At 41.5% G+C, this 23,158-nt stretch overlaps 2 protein-coding genes across 2 annotated transcripts in view; one reads left to right on the top strand and one right to left on the bottom strand.

Moving 5' to 3' along the window:
* EDARADD (EDAR associated via death domain) overlaps positions 1–23,158 on the bottom strand; it is an 86,795-nt gene that overhangs the window by 46,426 nt on the left and 17,211 nt on the right. The window contains exon 2 of the mRNA XM_050950463.1: positions 17,642–17,754. The gene's annotated coding sequence lies outside the window, so the exon portion shown is untranslated. The remainder of the gene's footprint in view (positions 1–17,641; positions 17,755–23,158) is intronic.
* The window catches only part of ERO1B (endoplasmic reticulum oxidoreductase 1 beta), a 69,995-nt gene that overhangs the window by 6,917 nt on the left and 39,920 nt on the right, over positions 1–23,158 (top strand). Inside the window, exons 2-4 of the mRNA XM_050950486.1 lie at positions 582–701; positions 10,306–10,389; positions 12,413–12,454. Coding sequence (XP_050806443.1) covers positions 582–701; positions 10,306–10,389; positions 12,413–12,454 — 246 coding nt within the window. The remainder of the gene's footprint in view (positions 1–581; positions 702–10,305; positions 10,390–12,412; positions 12,455–23,158) is intronic.

A 23,158-nucleotide genomic window follows, 5' to 3' on the forward strand; every position in this document is an offset into this window, starting at 1 on the left:
CCTTTTGATACTATCCTGTTTATTTACAAAGAATGTACAAAGTACTATTTTCTTAAACATGGCAGGAATCAAAAGGCAGGAGGCAATTTCTTTGCACAGTGGTTCAAGCCCCTTTTTAGACAACACTTTGCCCAAAAGCTCACATAGTGTGGCCCTCAGGGAAAGCTATCAGTGCTTCTGAGGTATGTCTACTGCTTGCTTGCTGACCCTCTCTCTTACCTTCTAACTTTCACAGACACAAAACTACACAAAACAAAATCTCTCTGCCCGCATATGCCTTTATTTTGTGTGTAAGCTACTATTTTTCGGCTGACCTAGTCCATAAAGGAGCTAAATTGTTGCTTGCACATATTAAGGGTGGTTGTTACATCCACTGGTTTCAGCAAGGGTTTAACCCAACTCATAACAAAACTAAATTGTCAATGATGCATTAATGTAATAGTTATCTAGCTCCTCATCCACCTTTATTAAGAAAAATCCTTTAATTTTGTTGGGGTTGATTTGTTTAACTAAGAACTATTTTTACTACCTTGAATCTTGGTCAGGAAAGCAATCGAATATAATACATTTGTTTCTTGTAGCTCACCGGAGTGTTGGATGACTGCTTGTGTGATATAGAAAGCATTGATGACTTCAATACTTACAAGATCTTCCCCAAAATCCAGAAACTGCAAGAACGAGACTACTTCAGATATTACAAGGTACAGTAAAAATGACACTTTCATACATAGCTAAGTGAAAACCAGCATATGATGGTCTATAGAGTAACTCGGTCTGATCTTCATTTTTCTTTTTTCTGAAATCTGATCAACTTCTTTCTTACAGCCCGAAACTCCCTTTTATCACTTGATAGTCTTCAGTTTTTTGATTGAAAATTATACTGTCTGAGCTCTGCTATTTGCCACTGATTCAGGGCTTAACTAGGCACTAAATCACTAAAACTATAATCCAATGGATAAGTGATTGTTTTACAGTTCAGTATTTTTGAATACCTGTGTTTAGAAACTGAAACAGCATACCCACTTTTCAGCAATTGATAGCACTTGTTTCCTGGCAAGTCATCGGATATCAAGCTTAAAAATCATATTATGGTGACCTCCTTTCCTCACTGTGCCATCTAGAGAACTGATAGAGCTAGAAACTCGTATGCTTTTATTCCTTTTGAAAACAGCAATCTTAATTTTCAAATAGTGTAAAGCATTAATTTGTAACTGTAGTGGCTCTTGAGACATTTGCTTCCAAAATTATGCTGGAATTAGATGATAATCAAAATGACAAGATTTCAGAGCATAAGCATGCCCTGTTTTATTAAATATCTTCCATATATTTGTTGTGGAAGAAGTCAATACTCTAATTCCTTCTCCTGAAGTAGTATGAAAGGCAAATTTGAGTCTCCTGCTACTATTATAGCAGGGATGTAGACAACTTTTTTATTTGGTGGAGGTGAGCTTAGAGTTAAAATAACAAAATAGTTGTTTAATATCATTGTAATGAGTAGTTTTGAACTCTGGCTAAATCTGTTCACTTGTAATTTAAGTGAGATAAATGAGCTTCAGTTCTAAACTCAGTTTTTCCTGTGTTCATTAATACAGTCCCTAAATTTGGAGGAAGGGTTTAAAGTCCAAAGTTATCTATGCCTGGCCATGGACAGTTCTAATTTCCATGTTCAAGAGGAGCTAGTTATGTACAATTTAGGTAGTGAAAATGGGACTCAAACTGTTTGAGTGTATATACAACACATTAGTAATAAATTGTAACTTATTATGATGCCTCTAGAGGATCTAACAGAAATGGAACAAAAAAAAAAATCTAAAACCCTCAAAAGTAACTGTACCTAATATAAATACTGAAGCCAGTTGAGGGCCTGTCTACACAGTGTTAGCCCACACCAGAGAGGTGTAAATTCTAGTGTGTACTAGCGTGTTGCGCACTGACTGGCCCAGACGGACCCTGCTGGTGTGCACTAAAGGTTTCCTAGTGTACACCATCAGGGTCCACATGGGCCAGTTAGTGTGCCCTAGAATTTACACTCCTCTGATGCAGATTAAAAAAACCTGATAGACAAGGCTTCAGCCTTGTAAACAAAAATTGTCCCACAGTTCTCCCACCTTGCAAATATACAGCTTGTCTTCACTTCAACAGTTGGGCTGAGTTACTCTACTTGAGTTATTCCTCTCCACCCTCACTTGAGCTAATAGAACTAGAATAACCACAGTGCAAAACACTCCAGCTATACAGTGATTTAATTAGCAGTCCAGAATGATGTAGCAGAAGCTGCTGCATCCTCTCTGCGTTTCCATCTCCAGCATCACTAGCACTCGATCTTCAGTTCACATCCCCTGACAGGCTAGCTAACTTGAGTTTAAAGCACTGCTTAACTTGAGAGAGAGATTTTCCTGTGTGGATAGAAGTGGAGTTAGGGATAAAACTCAAGTTATAGCTTGAGCTGACAATGCAGTGAAGACAAGCTCATAGGAAATAAAATACAGCAGTGCTTATGACATTCTCTACCCCAGTGGGCAGCAAACATGACTGTACTGCAAGGAAACTTTTTAGTGGAAGAGTTCCAGGAATGAGCAACTTTGTACTAGAATATTTTGATAAATTAAAAAAAAAAACTGCAAAACGATTAAGGAATGTAGAAACCCATTATTTAAATGTTTGTAATTTGATAGATTCCTGACCAGTCAACTACATCTTTTATGCTGAAATTGTGACAAGATATCCAGTAATGCTCACTAGGGATGACTTCAATAAGTCTGATTGTAGTGCTAGAGGCTGCAAGGATGGTCATGAGATTTCTTGCTAAATACTTTTTGGCTATTTTTCCCCGTGTAGTAGTTTGTTAATTTGGGTGATTGCATAATGCTTGTATTTTCAGTGTCCCTTCTGCCAACACACATACTAAATACGTAATGGATTCTAGTGCCTTTGTCTCACTTTGGGATTTGGAGTATCTCTACACCAGTTTATCTTTATGAAATAATCTGCAGTTTAAGGTCCTGTAGTAATCTTTCATCTAAAGTGGTATACTATATGTGGGCAATCTCCTGGTAAACTATTTGATGCCTGCATATTCTTGAGAAATAGCATATCAGAATATTCTACTATTAGCCCATAATTCCTCACCAGAAATAATGAGATTTTTGTAACTGGATCCTTTTTGTGGAAATCGGGAATAGAAAACATGTCTTTATGCACCATTCTGTATTCCTGTCTTTGTTTTCGTGGTAGGGATTTCTCTCTCCCTCCATTTCAGTATCAATATGCTTAGAAAAAGAAAATACGACAAAGTTAACCAGAATCCCAAATTCTGAAGCTTTGTGTATTGTTCTTCAAGGTTGTTGCTTTTAGAAAGGAAGGGAGTAGGGGGAAAGGGAGAATGCTAGGTAACTTCTGTTTGTTGTTTTAAGGGGCCTTGTCTAAGTACAAGTTGGTCATAGTTGTAATTCACATGACTAGAAAATATTGTTGTAATTTTTTTTTTTGTAATCCAAATGAGGTATTGAAAAGAAAATAAATTGTATTCTCTGCACTGCATGTCTTATTATTTGCTGAGGAATGAATTCCTGATCTGATAGACCTGAACTTAACACTCCTGAGTGTACCAAAGGAGTACAGAGCAGTTATCCAAATAGCATGGGGGATATGGATTTTAGTCATATAATCAGAAGTTCCTATAATCAAGATGGCAGGAGCCATTCAGTAGCGCGGGCCTCCCCTACATCCAGGGCTGCCGCCTGCTCCGCCTTGCAATCCTAGCTGGAGGTCTCTGTTCTGCACTGCTCACTTATGGGACAGTGGGGCTGTAGAGGACTCCGTGCACTATTGCAGGAGCCATTCAGCATCAAGGTAGCCTCCACTTGTCATTGTCCTCGTCACAGTCCTGGCCAGAGCTATCTGCTCTACTAGCTGAACCTCTTCAATGCCTGAATCTTTTCCCATCACTTCTGCAGCAGAGATTTGGGTAATAGAGTTTCGGTTAAGCTAGAGTATATTGTACAGCCAAATTGAGTCTGAAGATTAAACTGTTCGTTTACCTCACAAATACTACTACATTAGAACAGAAGAAATGGATATCTTGCTTGTGCAGGTTACTACTATGCTAAATTCCTCCTCCTGCTCTTTTCAAGAAGTAAACCTCATGCTGTACTTTGAGGAGAGTGGTGATAGCACATACAGAATTAGTGGTCTTCAAAATGGTAACTGTGCCCTACTGCAATTTGAAATATTCACAAGGCAATGGAAATGGGAGGTTGTTTTTCACATTGTTTCAGGTCAGAACATACCAGTCAGGGAATAGATGGTTTATGTGACAGAGAACAGCTTGTTCCTCAAGCATGAAGTAAGAGATTTCACTTTTCTGGTCCAGAGAATTGATTCTTCCCCCCCCCCCCCCCCACACACACACACACTGCCCCGCTGCCCCCCCCCCCCCCCCCCGCTGCCAGGACAATAGAAGAAGAGCGATTGGAGGGGAAGAGTGAGGATCATTGTATATAATAAGAATTTAGAGTTCCACATCTCATGTGCACTACAAATCAAATACCACATCTTGATACATCTTTTTTTCATAATATGGCTACTCACATCATATGTAATGGCTAGAAAAACTGATTTTAAATTTGATTTTTGGTTCTTGCCACCAAGGTTCTGCTACAGAAATAATTGGCTTTAAAATCTGCAGTTTTGGCACGTACTAATCTAACCATTTTACCAATGAAATATTTTTGACGTTCAGTAGTTTGTATCTTAACTTTTAGCCCTTGACCTGACCTCAGAATGTCTGTAGGGATACGTCTCCACTGCAGTAAAAGATTTGTGGCACTGGCCCAGACCAGCTGATTTGGATTTGCAGGGGTCAGGCTGTAGGGCTGAAAAATGTAGTGTAGAGCCTGGGTCCAGCCAGAGCATCTAAGACCCTGTGGTGGAGGAGGGTCTCAAAGACTGGGCTTCAGCCCAAAACCAAACACATGTTTTGCAATTATTAGCCCCACAGTCTGAGCCATGTGAGTCTGAGTCTGTTGACCCTGATTCTGAGGTTCAATGATGTGGGTTTTTTATTGCAGTGTAGATGTATCCTAGGTGTTGCGGGGGGGGGGGGGGGGGGGGGGACAACGACTGGAAGTTGTGAGAAAGAAACGCTGTGAAAAAGTCAAACACCCTAGATAGATTGACAAAGAAAAATATATGCCTATGATTAAAGGTAATCTGCTTTAAAAAAAAATGTTTAGCTTGTGCCCTTTTGATTCTTTATGATGTATCAGAAAGGCTGAACTTAATATCAGGAATGTCATCTGATCTTGGTCTGATTTTGTTGCAGAATTTATTGGAAATGGAATGGAAGCTTTTTTAGCTTTTAATGAACAGAGTACTGAGTCTTTAACAAACACATCTTTTCCCACAATTGCTACGTAGGCATTTGAGTTAAATGTTTTTAAACAGTTGGACTAAAAATCACTTATGCTTTTACTCAAATTTCCCTTGTTTGGTATGTTTGTTATCCAGCAGTTTTACATTTGTCTATAGTTTTTTGGTAGGGGATTGTGGACCAAGAGGAGAGAGAGAAGGTAGATGAGAACAACATATCTAATGTTTGTTGTAGGCTTTTTTTTAAGGCAGGAAAAAAAGTTCTTCACAATAGAAGTGGCAGGATAGGATAGTGCTTTGACCTCCTTTATGTTTTATGGAGGGGAAAATGTTTAATATCTAACCTTATTTCCTTTTAAGAATCGTAGACTCCAGGCAGTCTTATGGTTTCTAACATTTTTTGAAGTCCTGCATTTAAGGCTAACTGCTAGCTATGTTGTAATTTGCAACTGATCAAAGAAGTAACAAAGCATAGACTATAACATTGCTGAAGGGAAAGAAAATTAAATATAAGCATATATGTAAATTATCTATCTTCTGCTTACTAGGGCAATCCAAATTTTGTTGAGAATAATGATGACCAAAAGCATCTAATCATCTTCAGGGTTTGCACTTGAGTGAACTAAATTGCTTTTAAAACAAATTGACTTAATCCAGACAAATATTATTTAATGTAACTTTTAAAATGTGAAAGAAATACGTGATGCACCTGATGACACTGAGAACCCATTCCAGATGTCTTTTTGTTTTAGCAGTATATCAAGTCAGGGCTAGCATTTCTGTCTGTTAATATCATTTGTTTCCAGGCTCAGGACAGAACATTGCTAATTCTCACTTTGCTACTAAAATTATTACAAAACAGTTAGAGATTCTTGATCGATTGATTTTATTTTGTGGTGTGGACCACATCTTTTATGTAGTCTTGTGGCCACCTGCCCTTTCTTCATTCACAATTACATAATATCCCCATGTTAACTACAGCAATTGCTAAACTGGAAGAGTAATCTTAGGGCAGTATTTAATATATTTTAGTTACCTATTATTGCAATTAGCAACTGGAAACAAGGAGAGTCAGCATTATATGACTAGACAACTTGCCACAGATCACAGTTTGGCTACATCTACACTAAATGCTGCAGCATGTTGGCTAATATAATATGAAGTGATAACATAATTAAAGTCTACCTGTCAAAATGATAAAACATTCAATTTTGTGATGCAGTATACTTGAGACTCACTGATTATTCTCTTACTAAATCACAAACTCTTATCTACTATGCTTTTGCCTACACTGACAATTTTTTCGGTATAGCATTAGTGCAGCTCCTCAGTGCTAAATTATTGGGGAGAATCATTGAATCCTTATACGCAGGATTTGAGTCTCCCAGCTAGTATGAATTAATGAGGTTCAAGAATTGAATTACTCTAGAAGAGATTTAACTTTCAGGATTAATTTCAAATATTCAATTTTTAAGAGTTCTGTGCTAAATTAGCATAATTAACATGGAGATTTAGAAATAACAAATGGTTAAAAGCAAAACATTTTGAAAATCTCATCCCCTTCTCTTGTACCTAACAGATCAATTAATTCCTGAGTTCCGAATTCCACTTTTCTTCTGCAACTGCAGCAGAAGTTATAAATTCCTCAAATACAGAAAACAAAAAAGAAATCTCAATGCAAAATTACTTTAAAACAAAACAAATTGAGCATCCCTCCTCTTGAAGCCGGAGAGAAGCCGCGGCCCCGCGCCTGCCGGGGACAGAGAGCGCCGGCGCCCGCAGCCCTGGAGCTCTCTGTCCCCAGCAGGTGCAGGACCGCGGCTTCTCTCCAAGCCAGAGAGAAGCCGCGGCCCCACGCCTGCCAGGGACGGAGAGCTCCAGTGCCCGCAGCCTTGGAGTTCTCTGTCCCCGGCAGGTGCGGTGTCACAGCTTCTCTCCCCCGCTAGGCACTAGGCGGCGCACATCAGTGCACCGGGTTGGGGACCACTGACTTAAACTGACTGGCTTGAAACTCCACTATACCGTGACCCCGCATTTAGCGCGAGCGCGATGGAATTTTTTGGACCCCAAACATCGCGTTATAGCGGGGTTTCACTGTATTTTGTATAAAATTGATTGGACATGAGGTTTCCAATTATGTTATTACATATGCTATCTGCAGGCAGTGAAACACTACTTGGCAAAAATTATTTTAGAAATGAATAAATGTGGTGCATTAAAAATTTCATGTTGAAGTGTCAGATTAATACAGGTGTATTGACGTACTATATAAAAATTTCTTATACCATTGTACTGGCATTATGTAACTCTACCTCCTTGCATGTTTGTGACTTGTGAAAGTGTGTTGGGGCACAGAGACTGAAATGCAGTCTTAATTCTGAACTTATTCTGTGTGTATATATATTTCTTAAATATGAAATCTACCATTAATGCATCATTAAGGTTGAGAAAATAAGTACTCGGAAGTTAAGAAATTCGGTATGAGTGGCAGTTCTGGTTCTACCATATGCATGAAATTGATGACTTTAAGTGCTTGTAACTACAATTTCTGGATGGAGTTTCTAGCTTAAATAGATTTGAGTTATACAAGTGTTGGTACTTCTGTTTGAAAACAAGGGGGGAAATATGTGAGGTAACTGGTTACTAAATGTTTCATGATTGAAAAAGGGCTGAATGGCTTGCTTAGACTTTACATAATATTTCACCATTATGCTATAAACAAGCATTGAAAATTTTAGCTCCAAATTAATTTGAGAAAATTATGGGCACCTACAGGGTAATAGTGGTGAAAATGGGTGTTGGAACTTCACCTTATCTATTGTGGGTGCTACCCGTGGTATAATAAGGGAAAGAGATGGATGAAATAACTATTTTCAGATGTAAACTATCCAAGACTTTTCTAAAACAAAATTTATGAAAGGTTTCTGATGCTATAAACTATAGGAATGGTGTACTTGTAGTATGTGTGTTTTCTCTGTACTCATAACCTAGGCTAGGACTTAGGAGAAACAGGATCAATTCCTTGCTTCTGTGCAGACTTCCTGTGTGACAATGGACAAGTCACTTAACCTTCTTTGGATGGTTCCAGTTATATTCCATTGAAGGTTATGTGCATGCGCCCAAAGCTGGAGCTTTTGAAAGTAATACTATTCAGCAGTTTGTGCATGCGTCCTTGCATTGCCTCCTGGTTTCTCCTCAGGTGATAAATGGTGGGGCAGGCTACCAATGTCTCCAGTTCCTTTTCACCACTGGGTGGTCTGAGTCATAGCTTCTACTATACTCTCTTGTCCTTGGTGATGCATTTTCCAAAACATTTAGAAAAACTCTTTTTATTCTTGTTCATAGTTAAGATTTTGTTTTTGTTTTAAATTTTATAGTTTCAAGTTGTTTTATAGGATTAGATTGTGAAGTGCTTTGAGATCTACTGATGAGTGCTATATAGGAAATAAGTGGTGGTGTTATATTATATTTCCATAAAACAAACTACTTGGGTTTGGTTTCTGGTTTAAAATCTTCTTTGAAGTCTGCATATAATTGTTAAATTACTTACATCAAATATGCTTCTTAAGGTTTTTGCTTTAAGTTGAGTATTGAATATTTTTAGGGTTATTTTTAGGGTTATTGCCGTCTTGCATAACTGGATTGATTTTGCTGCATTCCAGCAAAGTAGCTGATTTTTTACAAGATTTTGTAGCCTGAGTATTTGATAGTCTGTTTAAGTCCCTTACTCTTATCAGTTTCAGAGTGGTAGTTAGCTACCTCTTAGCAAGATGTTCAACTTAGACAAATCTGAATCTAAATAATGTCCTGATCCATTGAGTGCCCTTCAGAGTGGTGTATATTAACGGAGGGAACATTTTGTATAGGCCACATAAAAAGAAGAAAAAAGTGAGGTCTTAAAAAGTATATGCACAATAGGCATGAAAGAGTTAAGTGATCACTGTTTTTATTCGGAAGTCTGCCATTTTTTAGCTTCAAATGCTTTGGCAACCAAGTACTAAGACTCAAGAGTATACCTTCTGGTTTACTTTTTCAATTGAAGTAGTGTTGGATTTCAAATGTCTCATTTTCTGGGGGCTTGTCTAAAAGGAGAAATTTACTGGCATAATTATGCTGCTAAATTTCTCAGTGCAGATGAGTTCTGGGGGCTGAAGACATAATTCACTGTGAGGTAAGCAGAGGGCAAGTGTGCTTTCAAATCTCAGTTAGTGTGTTCGTTTTTTTGGGAGGGGGGGCTAATTCAAAGGAAGGAAAACAGTGTGTTGCTACTTTTTTGTAACTTGAATTGTTAAAAAGTATAATTAAAAAGATCAGAGATGAACAATTTGGAATCTCTCTTTAGCTTATCTCCACAGCCCATCTGTGCTGCATTGCTTTATTATTGTACTGTTTGACCGATAGCAGTCTCACTCAGGAAATGCCATTGGTATTCACCATTTGGCCCTTCTTCACTGCTTCTGTTTACGCTGGAGAATATTTAATGTGGTTTTAGAAGTGTAGCCAGCAAAGTAAGAAACTGTGCTTTGGTAATTTTTATATAATTGAGTACATCAGCTCTCTGGTTAAGAGAGCATTAGTAGTCTGCTATTCTTGTTTCCTTGAAATGAATGCAAAAAAACAATTCAGCCTTAACTTTGAGGAGATCAGTTATTGCTAAAAGATATCTATATGTGTACAAAGACAAAATTCATTTGTGAGGTCTCTGTGGTATTATAGCAATGTGGGTTGAAGTCAATCTTAGTGAAAGAGTTTATTGATTGTCTGTCTTTTCACAAGAAGTGAATATTGAAAGTGGGAGGATTGTTTAACTTAAACGTAGACTGTCAAATCATTAATGATTCCTTGCTCTCCATCTCTCTTCCTAGACTTCCAAGTAGCTCTAAATCAGTTTAATAGTATATTTCTGTTTCTGCCTTTTTTTTGTTTGTTTTTTAGGTTAATCTTAAGAGACCATGTCCATTCTGGGCTGATGATGGCCATTGTTCTATCAGAGATTGTCACGTAGAGCCTTGTCCTGAGGTATGGATCAAAGTAAAACAAGAAATCATTATTTTCTCACATAGCCAGACCAATTTCTTCTATGGTTATCTCCTGGTTTAAACAATCTCTGCACCTCCCATGCAGATCCTCTTTATTTTTATATATCTTTTTTAGATTTATATCTCTGTGCTGTAGCAGATTTAGGAACTACTGCCAGTGCCAAACTTCTCAGTTTGAATAGCTTGAACATGCATAGTTCAGTTAATTCCTCTCATTTTAAGTCATTATTCCCCTCCATAATAGTCTTATTTCATGGCTAACGTCATTAGTGAAATTAACTATATGTAAAGCGCTGTCAGATGTGCAAATTAAATAGTTTTTTGTAGTAATCTTTTCATTTTACTTATAACCGTAGTTGATTAAAAATTTTCATAGAAGTGTGATCAAGTTGATATAACTTTTAAAATGTTTCAGTTTTTGTTTTAAACTTCTGATAGTGTGCTTTTTTCCTTTTCCAACAGATAATAATAGTTAAAAACATTGTGGATTGTTCTAAAATAGTAAAGCTGGAGTTGAATGCAAAATTATTTTAAGTTATTGGTGCTCTACCTTATAATGTCTCTTTTTACAAAAATGGCTCAACTGTATGTAGATACATTATTTTTTAAATTAAAGCTTAGAATTTGGACAACATTCTAGAATGTAACAAAAATTGTAGCATAAACCTGAACATGCCATTTTTTTTATTATGCTTTTTCTTTTTCTCATATTTCTAATCTTAGTCCAGTCTGTCCTTCCCACCCCAAAGCAAGTGTCATGAACAGCCTCAGTACTCTCAGGAGGAGCTTCTGGGTTCTGAGCGCTTTTGAAAATTTGGCCACTTTGTTTAGGTAACTGGGAGCCCAACTCGATTTGAAAATCTGAGTCAATTATTCCTCAATTTGGATGGTCAGAATAGTTTGCATTTTTGTAGCTCCCTTCATCCAGATGCCAAAGCATTCTACAAACATTTATTAAAGAAGTTTCATGACACGTGTGGGAGTAGAATTGACATTTTCATCCTGTCACCCAACTGAGTGCTTGGAACAGGCATACAATGTGTATATGTAACTTATGCTTTTGGAATGTACACATGATAAACTTCAGTTCCTCCTAGACTGTTGAGTTGAAGGTTGTACTTTCAGTTGAAAGCTAATTTTCCCTAGACTTGCAATTAAAAAATCAGATTTGGTAGATGAAATTGAGGTATTGTGTTCATATTGGTTAGAGAGAAATTTTTCTTGCATACTTTTGTAGACTTTCCAGAACTACTTTAAATTATAGGGATGAGCTTTATTAGACAAATGTGTGTATTTACACACCATTCTAGTCTCTAATGTTTAATATCTGCTAGTGAAATCTTAGACTGGTCAAACAAATTGGCTGTAATAAACTTAGTTATTGCCACTTTTGTTCAGGGTAATACAACTGAAATACTTATTAATAATAGTATCCATTAGTGATAAAATTAAACGATGGGTATCCAAAGTATTAGCTATTGCTCATTGTTTTGTCAGGCAAAAATAAGTACCAAATAGTGGAAAAGAAACTGAAATAAGCTTTCAACCTAGGTCTACACTGGGGTGGGAGGGAGTTGACCTAAGATATGCCAACTTCAGCTACGCTATTCACGTAGCTGAAGTTGTGTATCTTAGGTCAATTTACCTGGCTGTGAGGACGGCAGCGACTCGACCACTGCCGCTCCCCCGTCGACTCTGGAATCCGGAGTCGACGGCAGAGTGATCGGAGATTGATTTTTATTGCGTCTTCCCTAGACGTGATAAATCAATCTCCAATAGATTGATTACTACCTGCCGATCCAGCGGATAGTGTAGACATACAACTGACTGCTCTTATCTGGGTTGGATTAGCAAACATAAATTGAGAGAACTAGGAATCAGCCCAGCAAGGAATTAAAAGGTGTCAACTTGCAGAAAACAGTTAACAGCTTAACAGGCATTGTGGCATAATCATTTCTGTGAACAGTAGGAAAAAAGACGGTAATTTTGTCTTTTTATTTTAGAGTAAAGTACCAATTGGAATTAAAGCTGGGAGTTCTAATAAAGTAAGTAATATATTTTTATTTTCCAAGCTATTTTTCTGATTTTAAAAAAAAACAAACCCAAAATTGCAAATACTATGTATAGTCTTTATTGTCCATTTTTAGCCTTGGATCAGTGGTAAACTTTATTTTTTACATACGTCTGCTCATGTATGTGGTTTTTTGCTTATAACAAAAAAAAACAAAACCCTATGCCTCTTATGTATTCAGTGTGAACGAATTGTGGGTAAATAACAAATATTGTATGTATATATTTGGTGTTATGTATGATTGCCACATACAGTTCAATCCAGCACTGTGTGCTGGCAGCATTGAGTCTCAGCAGACTAATCGGCTCTGAAGAAAAGTGGCTTGGTGTGTTACATCAAAGTTTTGAGAGTCTCTGGGTTAGGATAAAAGGGGTAAAAAACAAGGGTGATGTCATGCTAGGAATCTATTACAGGTCACCTAACCAGGTGGATGAGGCTTTTTTTAAACAACCAACAAAATCATCCAAAGCCCAAGATTTGCTGGTGATGGGGGACTTCAACTATCCAGATACATGTTGGGAAAATAACACCGCAGGGCACAGACTATCCAATAAGTTCCTGGACTGCATTGCAGACAACTTTTTATTTCAGAAGGTTGAAAAAACTACTAGGGGGGAAGCTGTTCTAGACTTGATTTTAACAAATAGGGAGGAACTCGTTGAGAATTTGAAAGTAGAAGGAAGCTTGGGTGAAAGTGATCATGAAATCATAGAGTGTGCAATTCTAAGGAAGGGTAGAAGGGAGTACAGCAAAATAGAGACAATGGATTTCAGGAAGGCGGATTTTGGTAAGCTCAGAGAGCTGATAGGTAAGGTCCCATGGGAATCAAGACTGAGGGGAAAAACAACTGAGGAGAGTTGGCAGTTTTTCAAAGGGACACTATTAAGAGCCCAAAAGCAAGCTATTTCGATGGGTAGGAGAGAGAAAATGTGGCAAAAGACCACCTTGGCTTAACCACAAGATCTTGCATGACCTGCAAAATAAAAAGGAGTCATATTAAAAAATGGAAACTAGGTCAGATTACAAAGGAGGAATATAGGCAAATAACACAGGAATGCAGGGGCAAGATTAGAAAGGCAAAGGCACAAAATGAGCTCAAACTAGCTATGGGAGTAAAGGGAAACAAGAAGACTTTTTTATCAGTACATTAGAAGCAAGAGGAAGACCAAGGACAGGGTAGGCCCACTGCTCAGTGAGGAGGGAGAAACACTAATCGGAAACTTGGAAATGGCAGAGATGCTTAATGACTTCTTTGTTTCGGTCTTCACTGAGAAGTCTGAAGGAATGTCTAACATAGTGAATGCTTATGGGAAGGGGGTAGGTTTAGAAGATAAAATAAAAAAAGAGCAAGTTAAAAATCACTTAGAAAAGTTAGATGCCTGCAAGTCACCAGGGCCTGATGGAATGCATCCTAGAATACTCAAGGATTAATAGAGGAGGTATCTGAGCCTCTAGCTATTATCTTTGGAAAGTCATGGGAGATGGGAGAGATTCCAGAAGCCTGGAAAAGGGCAAATATAGTGCCCATCTATAAAAAGGGAAATAAAAACAACCCAGGAAACTACAGACCAGTTAGTTTAACTTCTGTGCCAGGGAAGATAATGGAGCAGGTAATTAAAGAAATCATCTGCAAACACTTGGAAGGTGGTAAGGTGACAGGGAATAGCCAGCATGGATTTGTAAAGAACAAATCATGTCAAACCAATCTGATAGCTTTCTTTGATAGGATAACTAGTGTTGTGGATGAGGGAGAAGCAGTGGATGTGGTATACCTAGACTTAAGTAAGGCATTTGATACGGTCTCGCATGATATCCTTATCGATAAACTAGGCAAATACAATTTAGATGGGGCTACTATAAGGTGGGAGCATAACTGGCTGGATAACCGTACTCAGAGAGTAATTATTAATGGCTCCCAATCCTGCTGGAAAGGTATAACAAGTGGGGTTCCGCAGGAGTCTGTTTTGGGACCGGCTCTGTTCAATATCTTCATCAACGACTTAGATGTTGGCATAGAAAGTACGCTTATTAAGTTTGCGGACGATACCAAACTGGGAGGGATTGCAACTGCTTTGGAGGACAGGGTCAAAATTCAAAATGATCTGGACAAATTGGAGAAATGGTCTGAGGTAAACCGGATGAAGTTAAGTAAAGACAAATGCAAAGTGCTCCATTTAGGAAGGAACAATCAGTTTCACACATACAGAATGGGAAGAGACTGTCTAGAAAGGAGTATGGCAGAAAGAGATCTAGGGGTCATAGTGGACCACAAGCTAAATATGAGTCAACAGTGTGATACTGTTGCAAAAAAAAGCAAACGTGATTCTGGGATGCATTAACAGGTGTGTTGTAAACAAGACACGAGAAGTCATTCTTCCGCTCTACTCTGCACTGGTTAGGCCTCAACTGGAGTATTGTGTCCAGTTCTGGGCACTGCATTTCAAGAAAGATGTGGAGAAATTGGAGAAGGTCCAGAGAAGAGCAACAAGAATGATTAAAGGTCTCGAGAACATGACCTGTGAAGGAAGGCTGAAAGAACTGGGTTTATTTAGTTTGGAAAAGAGAAGACTGAGAGGGGATATGATAGCAATTTTCAGGTATCTAAAAGGGTGTCATCAGGAGGAGGGAGAAAACTTGTTCACCTTAGCCTCTAATGATAGAACAAGAAGCAATGGGCTTAAACTGCAGCAAAGGAGATTTAGGTTGGACATTACGAAAAAGTTCCTAACTGTCAGGGTAGTTAAACACTGGAATAAATTGCCTAGGGAGGTTGTGGAATCTCCATCTCTGGAGATATTTAAGAGTAGGTTAGATAAATGTCCATCAGGGATGTTCTAGACAGTATTTGGTCCTGCCATGAGGGCAGGGGACTGGACTCGATTCGATGACCTCTCGAGGTCCCTTCCAGTCCTAGAGTCTGAGTCTATGAATAAAAGGTAAGGTGGAAGGGTGAGCTCTGTGGGGACCAGAGTTCTCGTAAATGAACTCCTCATCCTTTCCCTTTCTGCGTCTCCCTGTTGTGAGCCTATTCATTGGTCCCCAGACATGCAGCATGGTAGGGGTTCTATTACCTTATGGCTACACATAACCCACAATTATGAACATGGAGGAAGAATCTAATAACAGAATTTCAGGTGGAGAAGCCAGAATGACTAGAGAGCCAGTAATGTCTTTTTTTAATGAAATAATATAGGACACCTATCCTGACTGTATAAATATTGAGAGGTCTCCTTTCTCTCAGCACTGTTTTATTTTAAAGTAACTTTTAAACCTTCTGACTCCAAAATCTCTTCTGACCTTCTGTTTGAGCTGAGTGTGCATTGGAAAAACCTGAAACGAATGCTCCTCTGGGAGCATGTCAGGTTCTATGACACTCTTCTCTGACCAGAGAAACCTGAGTGCCAGTGTCCCTCCAGTTTAGGCATACCTTGCCATTCACTTTCTATATCATCCGCCAATATGTCAGACCTTACAAAATTCATTAGGGTCTCCTCAGACACCTCTGTGGGTCCTGAGTCTAAGGTAGCTGCGTTAACCTGGGCTGATGGGAGTTTGTATTTGAATTCCCTTTATTGTGGACTGTCTCTTTTCATGTGCTCAGTGGAGCCATATCAGTAGCACTTGCTTGGGCTGTGCTTGTGTGTAAATATGTCTGATAGGATATTTTTCCATAAAGAGTAACAGGTAAGGTATGTGGTCTAGTGAGTTTGTCAGGTCTGAGGTGAGATGTTTGCAAAAAAACCAGGGGACCCTTTGGCAAGGGGTCTCTGTGTAGCAGTATGTTGATGCATTTAATCCTTTGAGGTGAAAACTCAGCCCAACAATGAGATTTGTAAGCTTAAACTAGCCACTAATTATTTGTTAGGTCATGAGCACACTGTCTGCTCCTGCTTGCCTCTCCTCAGTGCATCCTTTCCACTTCTTCAAAATCTACCTCTTAAGAAAGATGTGCAGATCCTCTTCAAAGCTTTGCAGTTCCAGTAACCTCCCAGATGATCCCATCACCATCTCGCTCATTCTGTCCAAAAATTAAACTTTTTTTTTCTCCTCTTCACTGGTTTGTCCTTTTTCTGTATCACATTCAAAATCCTTCTCCTTGCCCCTTTAAGGCCCTTTATAATCTCACCACTGTCTATGTCTCTGCTCTGATCCCTCCTGTGCTTATCTGGATCCTTTATTGTCCTTGCTGCTGTATCATTCTTTTCTCAGACTCTTAGCTTAGTACATTTTTCATGCTGCCCCTTTGCTTGGGACAGTCTCCCCCTTCATGTTTTGTCAAGTGCTCTTTCTCCTTTTCCCTAATTCATTCAAATCTCTTCATTCAAACACTCTTTGAGTCCTGTGGTGATCTCTCCACCTCTGAATTGTTGTCCTGGGATTTTTCTTGTCAGTGTTCCATTGCAACGTGTTCAATAGAAGGAACATGAATTACTTTTATTACTGTAACACAGTGGTTCCCAAACTGTTTGGTTGCCACCCCAAAAAGTGTGGAGGACACCATTTTGCTTTGAACAGCATGACCTCCACATATGGTGCATACCAGCTCATGATGTTCAGAAGGCACCATTTTACTCTACACAGTGTCATCCTCCACATGGCATGGATATGTGGTCACGCTGTGTGGAAGGTACCATTGTGCTCCATGCTGTCTGGGGTTTCAGCTGGAAATACTTAATCAAAAAAAGTTTGGGAACCTCTGCCATAATGTCTCAGGGCCCTAGTTATCAACTGGGAGCCCTGTGTTAGGTGCTTTACAAACCAGAACAAAAAGATTTCTTCTCTTCCCCAAAGAACTTGGACAACAGATGGAGTACAAGGAAACAATGAGACAATATTGGTCAGCATGATAGGCAGTGGTCTCAAAACACCAGCAGTCTAACCAAGTCAATTTGTATGAATAGCCTTACTCACTAATGCTACTTTGAAGTAAGGGTCCATCATTTTCTATTATAAATCTGCGTTTTAAATGTTTTATAATTTATGCTGCTTGCTAAAACTTTACAGAACACAATAATTATTTTTATAAAATGCTTTTAAATTACAGAAATACAAAATGTTTGTGATGCTTTTGCTCTTGTAAAATTGATTTGATGCTTATGAAAAGAAATAACAATTTACATACATTTTATAAAAAATATATAAGCACTAAAAGTATTGATACCTTGCTGTGAGTATGCAAATATGTCTGTCTTCTGTTGCTTGAGAACACTTAGGAACTATTCAGCAGCATTATTTTCTATAGATGAGAGGAGGAATGCTATGTTGGTGTGTGGGCTGCAGATGGAACAAAAAGGCTTTTATAAATGCACAGAAGATAAGAAAATGAAGTTTAGGAGAAGTTTTGACCACAAAGCTAGCCTCAGAAATTAACAAGCTGTAATGGAAATGTTACAGTTAATCTAATAATTTCTTCCTTTTCCTGATTTCTCCTGAAGATCTGATCAAAATCTCTAACTTCACTTTTTATTTTTAGCATGTATTTCTGGAAACTGACTTCTCACTTTACTGCTTAAAGATACAGTATTCTGACACCTCTTTCCCGCCCCTAGACATTGATGCTACCAAATACAGTAGTTTCTTCAAGTCAATAAAATTTAATATGGTCTGACAGCATGTATTTGTATGATAAATTCGGGTTTGTCTATGCTGCAATGAAAAACCTGTGACTGGCTCATGCCAGCTGACTCAGGGTATGTCTACATGACGGGATTATTCTGATTTTACATAAACTGGTTTTGTAAAACAGATTATATAAAGTCGAGTGCACACGGCCACACTAAGCACATTAATTCGGTGGTGTGCATCCATGGTCCGAGGCTAGCGTCGATTTTTGGAGTGTTGCACTGTGGGTAGCTATCCCACAGTCTCCCCCGCCCATTGGAATTCTGGGTTGAGACCCCAATGCATGATGGTGCAAAAACAGTGTCGCGGGTGATTCTGGGTAAATGTCGTCACTCATTCCTTCCTCCATGAAAGCAATGGCAGACAATCATTTCGCGCCCTTTTTCTCTGGATTGCCCTGGCAGATGCCATAGCATGGCAACCATGGAGCCCGTTCAGCTTTTTTTTGCTGTCACCGTATGTCTACTGGATGTTGCTAACAGACGCGGTACTGCAGCACTACACAGCAGCATTCATTTGCCTTTGCAAGATAGCAGAGATGGTTACCAGTCGTTCTGTACCGTCTGCTGTGCCATTGTAAATTGGCGATGAGATGACGATTATCAGTCGTTCTGTACCATCTGCTGCTGTCATGGGTGCCCCTGGCTGAGGTCAGCCGGGGACGCAAAGACAAAAATGGGAATGACTCCCTGAGTTAATCCCTCCTTTAAGGTATCTAAAAATAGTCAGTCCTGCCTAGAATATGGGGCAAGTGTACTAGAGAATCAGTGTACCAGAGAACCAGAGAGCACAGCCGCTCCGTGTCAGATCCCGCAGAAATGATGAGCTACATTTCATTCTAGGGGGTACCCCTGCAACACCCCCACTCGTTGCTTCCCTGCTCTCCCAACTCTCCTGGGCTACCGTTGCAGTGTCGCCCCATTTGTGTGATGAAGTAATAAAGAATGCAGGAATAAGAAACACTAACTTGTTAGTGAGAGAAAATGAGGGGGAGGGAGCCTTCAGCTGCTATGATAGTCCAGGCAGTACAGAATCTTTTCTTTACACATGAAAGGGAGTGGGCTGATGAAGCTCAGCCCCCAGTTGCTATGGTGAAGACAGTTACCAGCCATTCTGTACCATCTACTGGGAATGACCGGAAGTCATTCCTATTTTTACCCAGGCGCCCCCGGCCGACCTCACCTGAAGCCAGCCAGGAGCACTCACAGGCTGATGACAAGGACGGTTACCAGTCCTACTGCACTGTACTGTCTGCCACCTGGGAAGGGAGGAGAGAGGATGCTGCTGTTCATTGCCCCAGCACCGTGTCTACCAGCAGCATGCAGTAGACATACGGTGACATTGAAAAAAGTCAACAAACGATTTTTTTCCCTTTTCTTTCACGGGGAGGGAGGGGGAGTAAATTGACAAGCTATACCCTGAACCACTCCGGACAATGTGTTTGACCTTACAGGCATTGGGAGCTCAGCCAAGAATGCAAATACTTTTCGGAGACTGCTGGGGACTGTGGGATAGCTGGAGTCCTCATACCTCTTCCCTCCCTCCATGAGCGTCCATTTGATTCTTTGGCTTTCCGTTACGCTTGTCACGCAGCACTGTGCTGTGGACTCTGTATCATAGCTTGGAGATTTTTTTCAAATGCTTTGGCATTTCATCTTCTGTAACGGAGCTCTGATAGGACAGATTTGTCTCCCCATACAATGGTCAGATCCAGTATCTCCCGTACGGTCCATGCTGGATCTCTTTTTGGATTTGGGACTGCATCGCCACCTGTGCTGATCAGAGCTCCACGCTGGGCAAACAGGAAATGAAATTCAAAAGTTCGCGGGGCTTTTCCTGTCTACCTGGCCACTGCATCCAAGTTCAGATTGCTGTCCAGAGCGGTCACGATGGTGCACTGTGGGATACCGCCCGGAGGCCAATACCGTCGATTTGTGGCCACACTAACCCTAATCTGATATGGTAATACCGATTTCAGCACTACTCCTCTCATCGGGGAGGAGTACAGAAACCAGTTTAAGGAGCCCTTTATATAGATATAAAGGGCATGGTTGTGTGGATGGGTGCAGCGTTAAATCGGTTTAACATTGCTAAAATCGGTTTAAACGCGTAGTGTAGACCAGGCCTCAGACTCATGAGGCTCATGCTGCAGGGCTGTTTCATTGCAGTGTAGACTTCTGGGCTTGGGCTGGAGCCTAAGCTGTGGGACTCTGTGAGGTGGGAGTGTCCCAGAGCTCAGACTCCAGCATAAAGTCTATTCTGCAATGAAACTGCCCGAGCCTCATGAGCTCAAGTCAGCAGGTACTGGTCCTGGCACAGCAGATCACAGGATATGCCAGTACAGAGGCCCAAGGAGTCCAAAAGGGCCAATCATCAGGATCAAGGGTGGGGCTCCAGGGCCACATCCATGGTACCTGCGCCCCATGCTCCTCGTTCAGCCATGTCAGTCCCGCACCATACTCCCTCAGCACTTGAAGACCCCGCATCTGACAAGGACCCTGGGTCTTCGCAGGTGGGTGCAACTCTTGAGTCAGCACCACAGTCTGCCCCGAATAGGGCAGATGTACCCAAGCCAGCTTCCAGGGAGTCTGAGGGCCAGGAGGACCCGGTCCCTCGGGCCTCCTCATCCTCTTCGCTGGATGAGGCGGTGGTTGGCACCTCCATCACCACACTCCCTGCAATGCACAGTAGGGTGCACCAGGACCTTCTTGGGAAGGTGGCCCAAAACTTACATCTCCAGAAGACTCTGACCCCATGGTGGACATTCTTGCCCCAGAGGGTCCTTCTAGGGTAACCTTGCCCCTTTAAACACCATACAGAACACCACAAAGGTGCTATGGCAGATCCAGACCTCCATACTTCCCACAGCCAAAGGGGTGGAAAAGAGGTATTTTGTGCTGCCAAAGGATTATGAACATCTTTTTACCCATCCCCAGCCTGGAACATTAGTGGTGAATGCAGTGAGCCACAAAGAGCGGCGAGGTCAACCAGGTCCTGCCCCAAAGTCACAGGATGCTAAGAAGCTGGACCTTTACGGCTGTAAAGTCTACTCGACCAGGGTGCTTCAGCTTCACGTTGCTAATCAGCTAGTGGGGCTCAGCCGCTATGCCTTCAATTCCTGGAGAGTGCTAGCTAAGTTCCAAGAATTGCTCCTATCAGACTCATGCCTGGAGTTCGCGGTGCTTCTTGAGGAGGGCAAGGTGGTGTCAAGGACCTCCTTCTAGGCTGCCACTGCCACTGCCTCTGCATCTCAGACCACGACCATAGCAATCACCATGAGACGGAGTGCCTGGTTACAGGTTTCGGGCATACCTCCAGAGGTCCAGAACGCCATTCAGGACCTGCCATTTGACTGCGCAGCCTTGTTTGCTGAGAACATGGGCTCTTGCTTGCACAGTCTGAAAGACTCGAGGGTGACATTGAAGTCCCTGGGGATCCACACTCCTGCACCCCAGAGGAAGCCCTTCAAACCCCAGGCTTCCTTCTGCTTCTATTCCAGACCCCCGAGGCAGGACTCCACCAGGAGAAGGGCAGGAATAATAGGAGATACCAGTCACAGTTCTCAGGCCATGACCTGGGCTCATCCAAACAGCCCCTGGGGCCAAAACCTAACTTTTGAAGGTTCACTTGAAGATGGCACACCAGGACTCAATCCAGATCCTTACCCTCCCTTTTTCTACCATGCTTGGTCCCAGATCACAACAGATCACTGGGCTTTGAGCACAATAGGGGTGGGATATTCTATCCAATTCTGTTCCCTACTGCCTTCTCCGTCCCTCTTCAGGGACCCTTCTCATGAGCAATTCCTGCTCCAGAAGGTGCAATTGCTCCTCACTCTGGGGGTGATAGAGGAGGTTCCTCAGGAGTTCATGGGCAAGGGATTTTAGTCCCAATACTTCCTTATCCCCAAGGCCAAGGGTGGACTGTGACCTATTCTGGATCTGATCAGTGCATTCATCAAGACAGCCAGGTTTCACATGGTCTCCCTAGCCTTTATCATTCCTTCCCTGGATCCAGGGGACTGGTACGCTGCCCTCGACATGCAGGATGCTTACTTCCATATCTCTTGTTATCCCGGCCCACAGATGGTTTCTTCGCTTTGTGGCCAGTGGCCAGCACTACCAGTTCATGGTGCTCCCGTTTTGGGCTCTCAGCAGCCACCAGAGTGTTCGCGAAGTGCATGGCAGTCATGGCAGCCTTCCTCCACAAACGTCAAGTACAAGTATTCCTGTACCTGGATGACTGGCTCATCAAGGCCAAGTTGCAAGCACAAGCGGAGGTGCATGTGGCTCTGGCCCACACCACTTTCCTCAGACTGGGCCTCATACTAAATGTGCCCAAATCCACGCTGGTCTCTACACAGAGAATAGAGTTCATAGGGGTTCTCTTGGACTCCGCGCAAGCCAGGGCATCCCTGCCTGAGCCGCACTTCCAAGCCCTCGGGCGTTATCCAGAATCTCTGCCGATTCCCCCCAGAACGGCCAGAAACTGTATGAAATGGCTGGGGCATATGGTGGTGTGCACATACGTGGTCTAGCACGCCAGACTACATCTCAGACCACTCCAGGCATGGTTGGCTCAAATGTATAGATCCAGCCGAGACCCACTGAACAGGATAGTTACCCTTTCCCCTCTGTCTTGAGTCTCTACACTGGTGGCTATGGCCACAAGTAGTCTGTGTGGGAGTTCCCTTTGCCAAACCGCAACCTACCATGTCAGTGATCACAGACTCCTCGGCACTGGGGTGGGGAGCATCTAGGCCAGAGGTGGGCAAACTTTTTGGGCTGAGGGCCACATCTGGGTGGGGAAATTTGTATGCCAGGGCTGGGGGTTGGGGTGTGGGAGGGAGTGTGGGGTGTAGGAGGGGGTGTGATGTGCAGGAAGGGTCTCAGGGCAAGGGATTGGGGCAGAGGAGGGGTGTGAGGTGCATGAGAGGGCTCAGGGAAGGGGGTTGGGGTGCAGGGTGTGTGTGGGGTGCAGGAGGAGGCTCAGGGCAGGGGTGCACGAGGGATGTGGACTGCAGGAGGGGTCTCAGGGCAGAGGGTTGGGGTGCAGG

The sequence above is a fragment of the Gopherus flavomarginatus genome, chromosome 4 (genome assembly GCF_025201925.1).
Source record: "Gopherus flavomarginatus isolate rGopFla2 chromosome 4, rGopFla2.mat.asm, whole genome shotgun sequence".
Taxonomy (NCBI): Eukaryota; Metazoa; Chordata; order Testudines; family Testudinidae; genus Gopherus; species Gopherus flavomarginatus.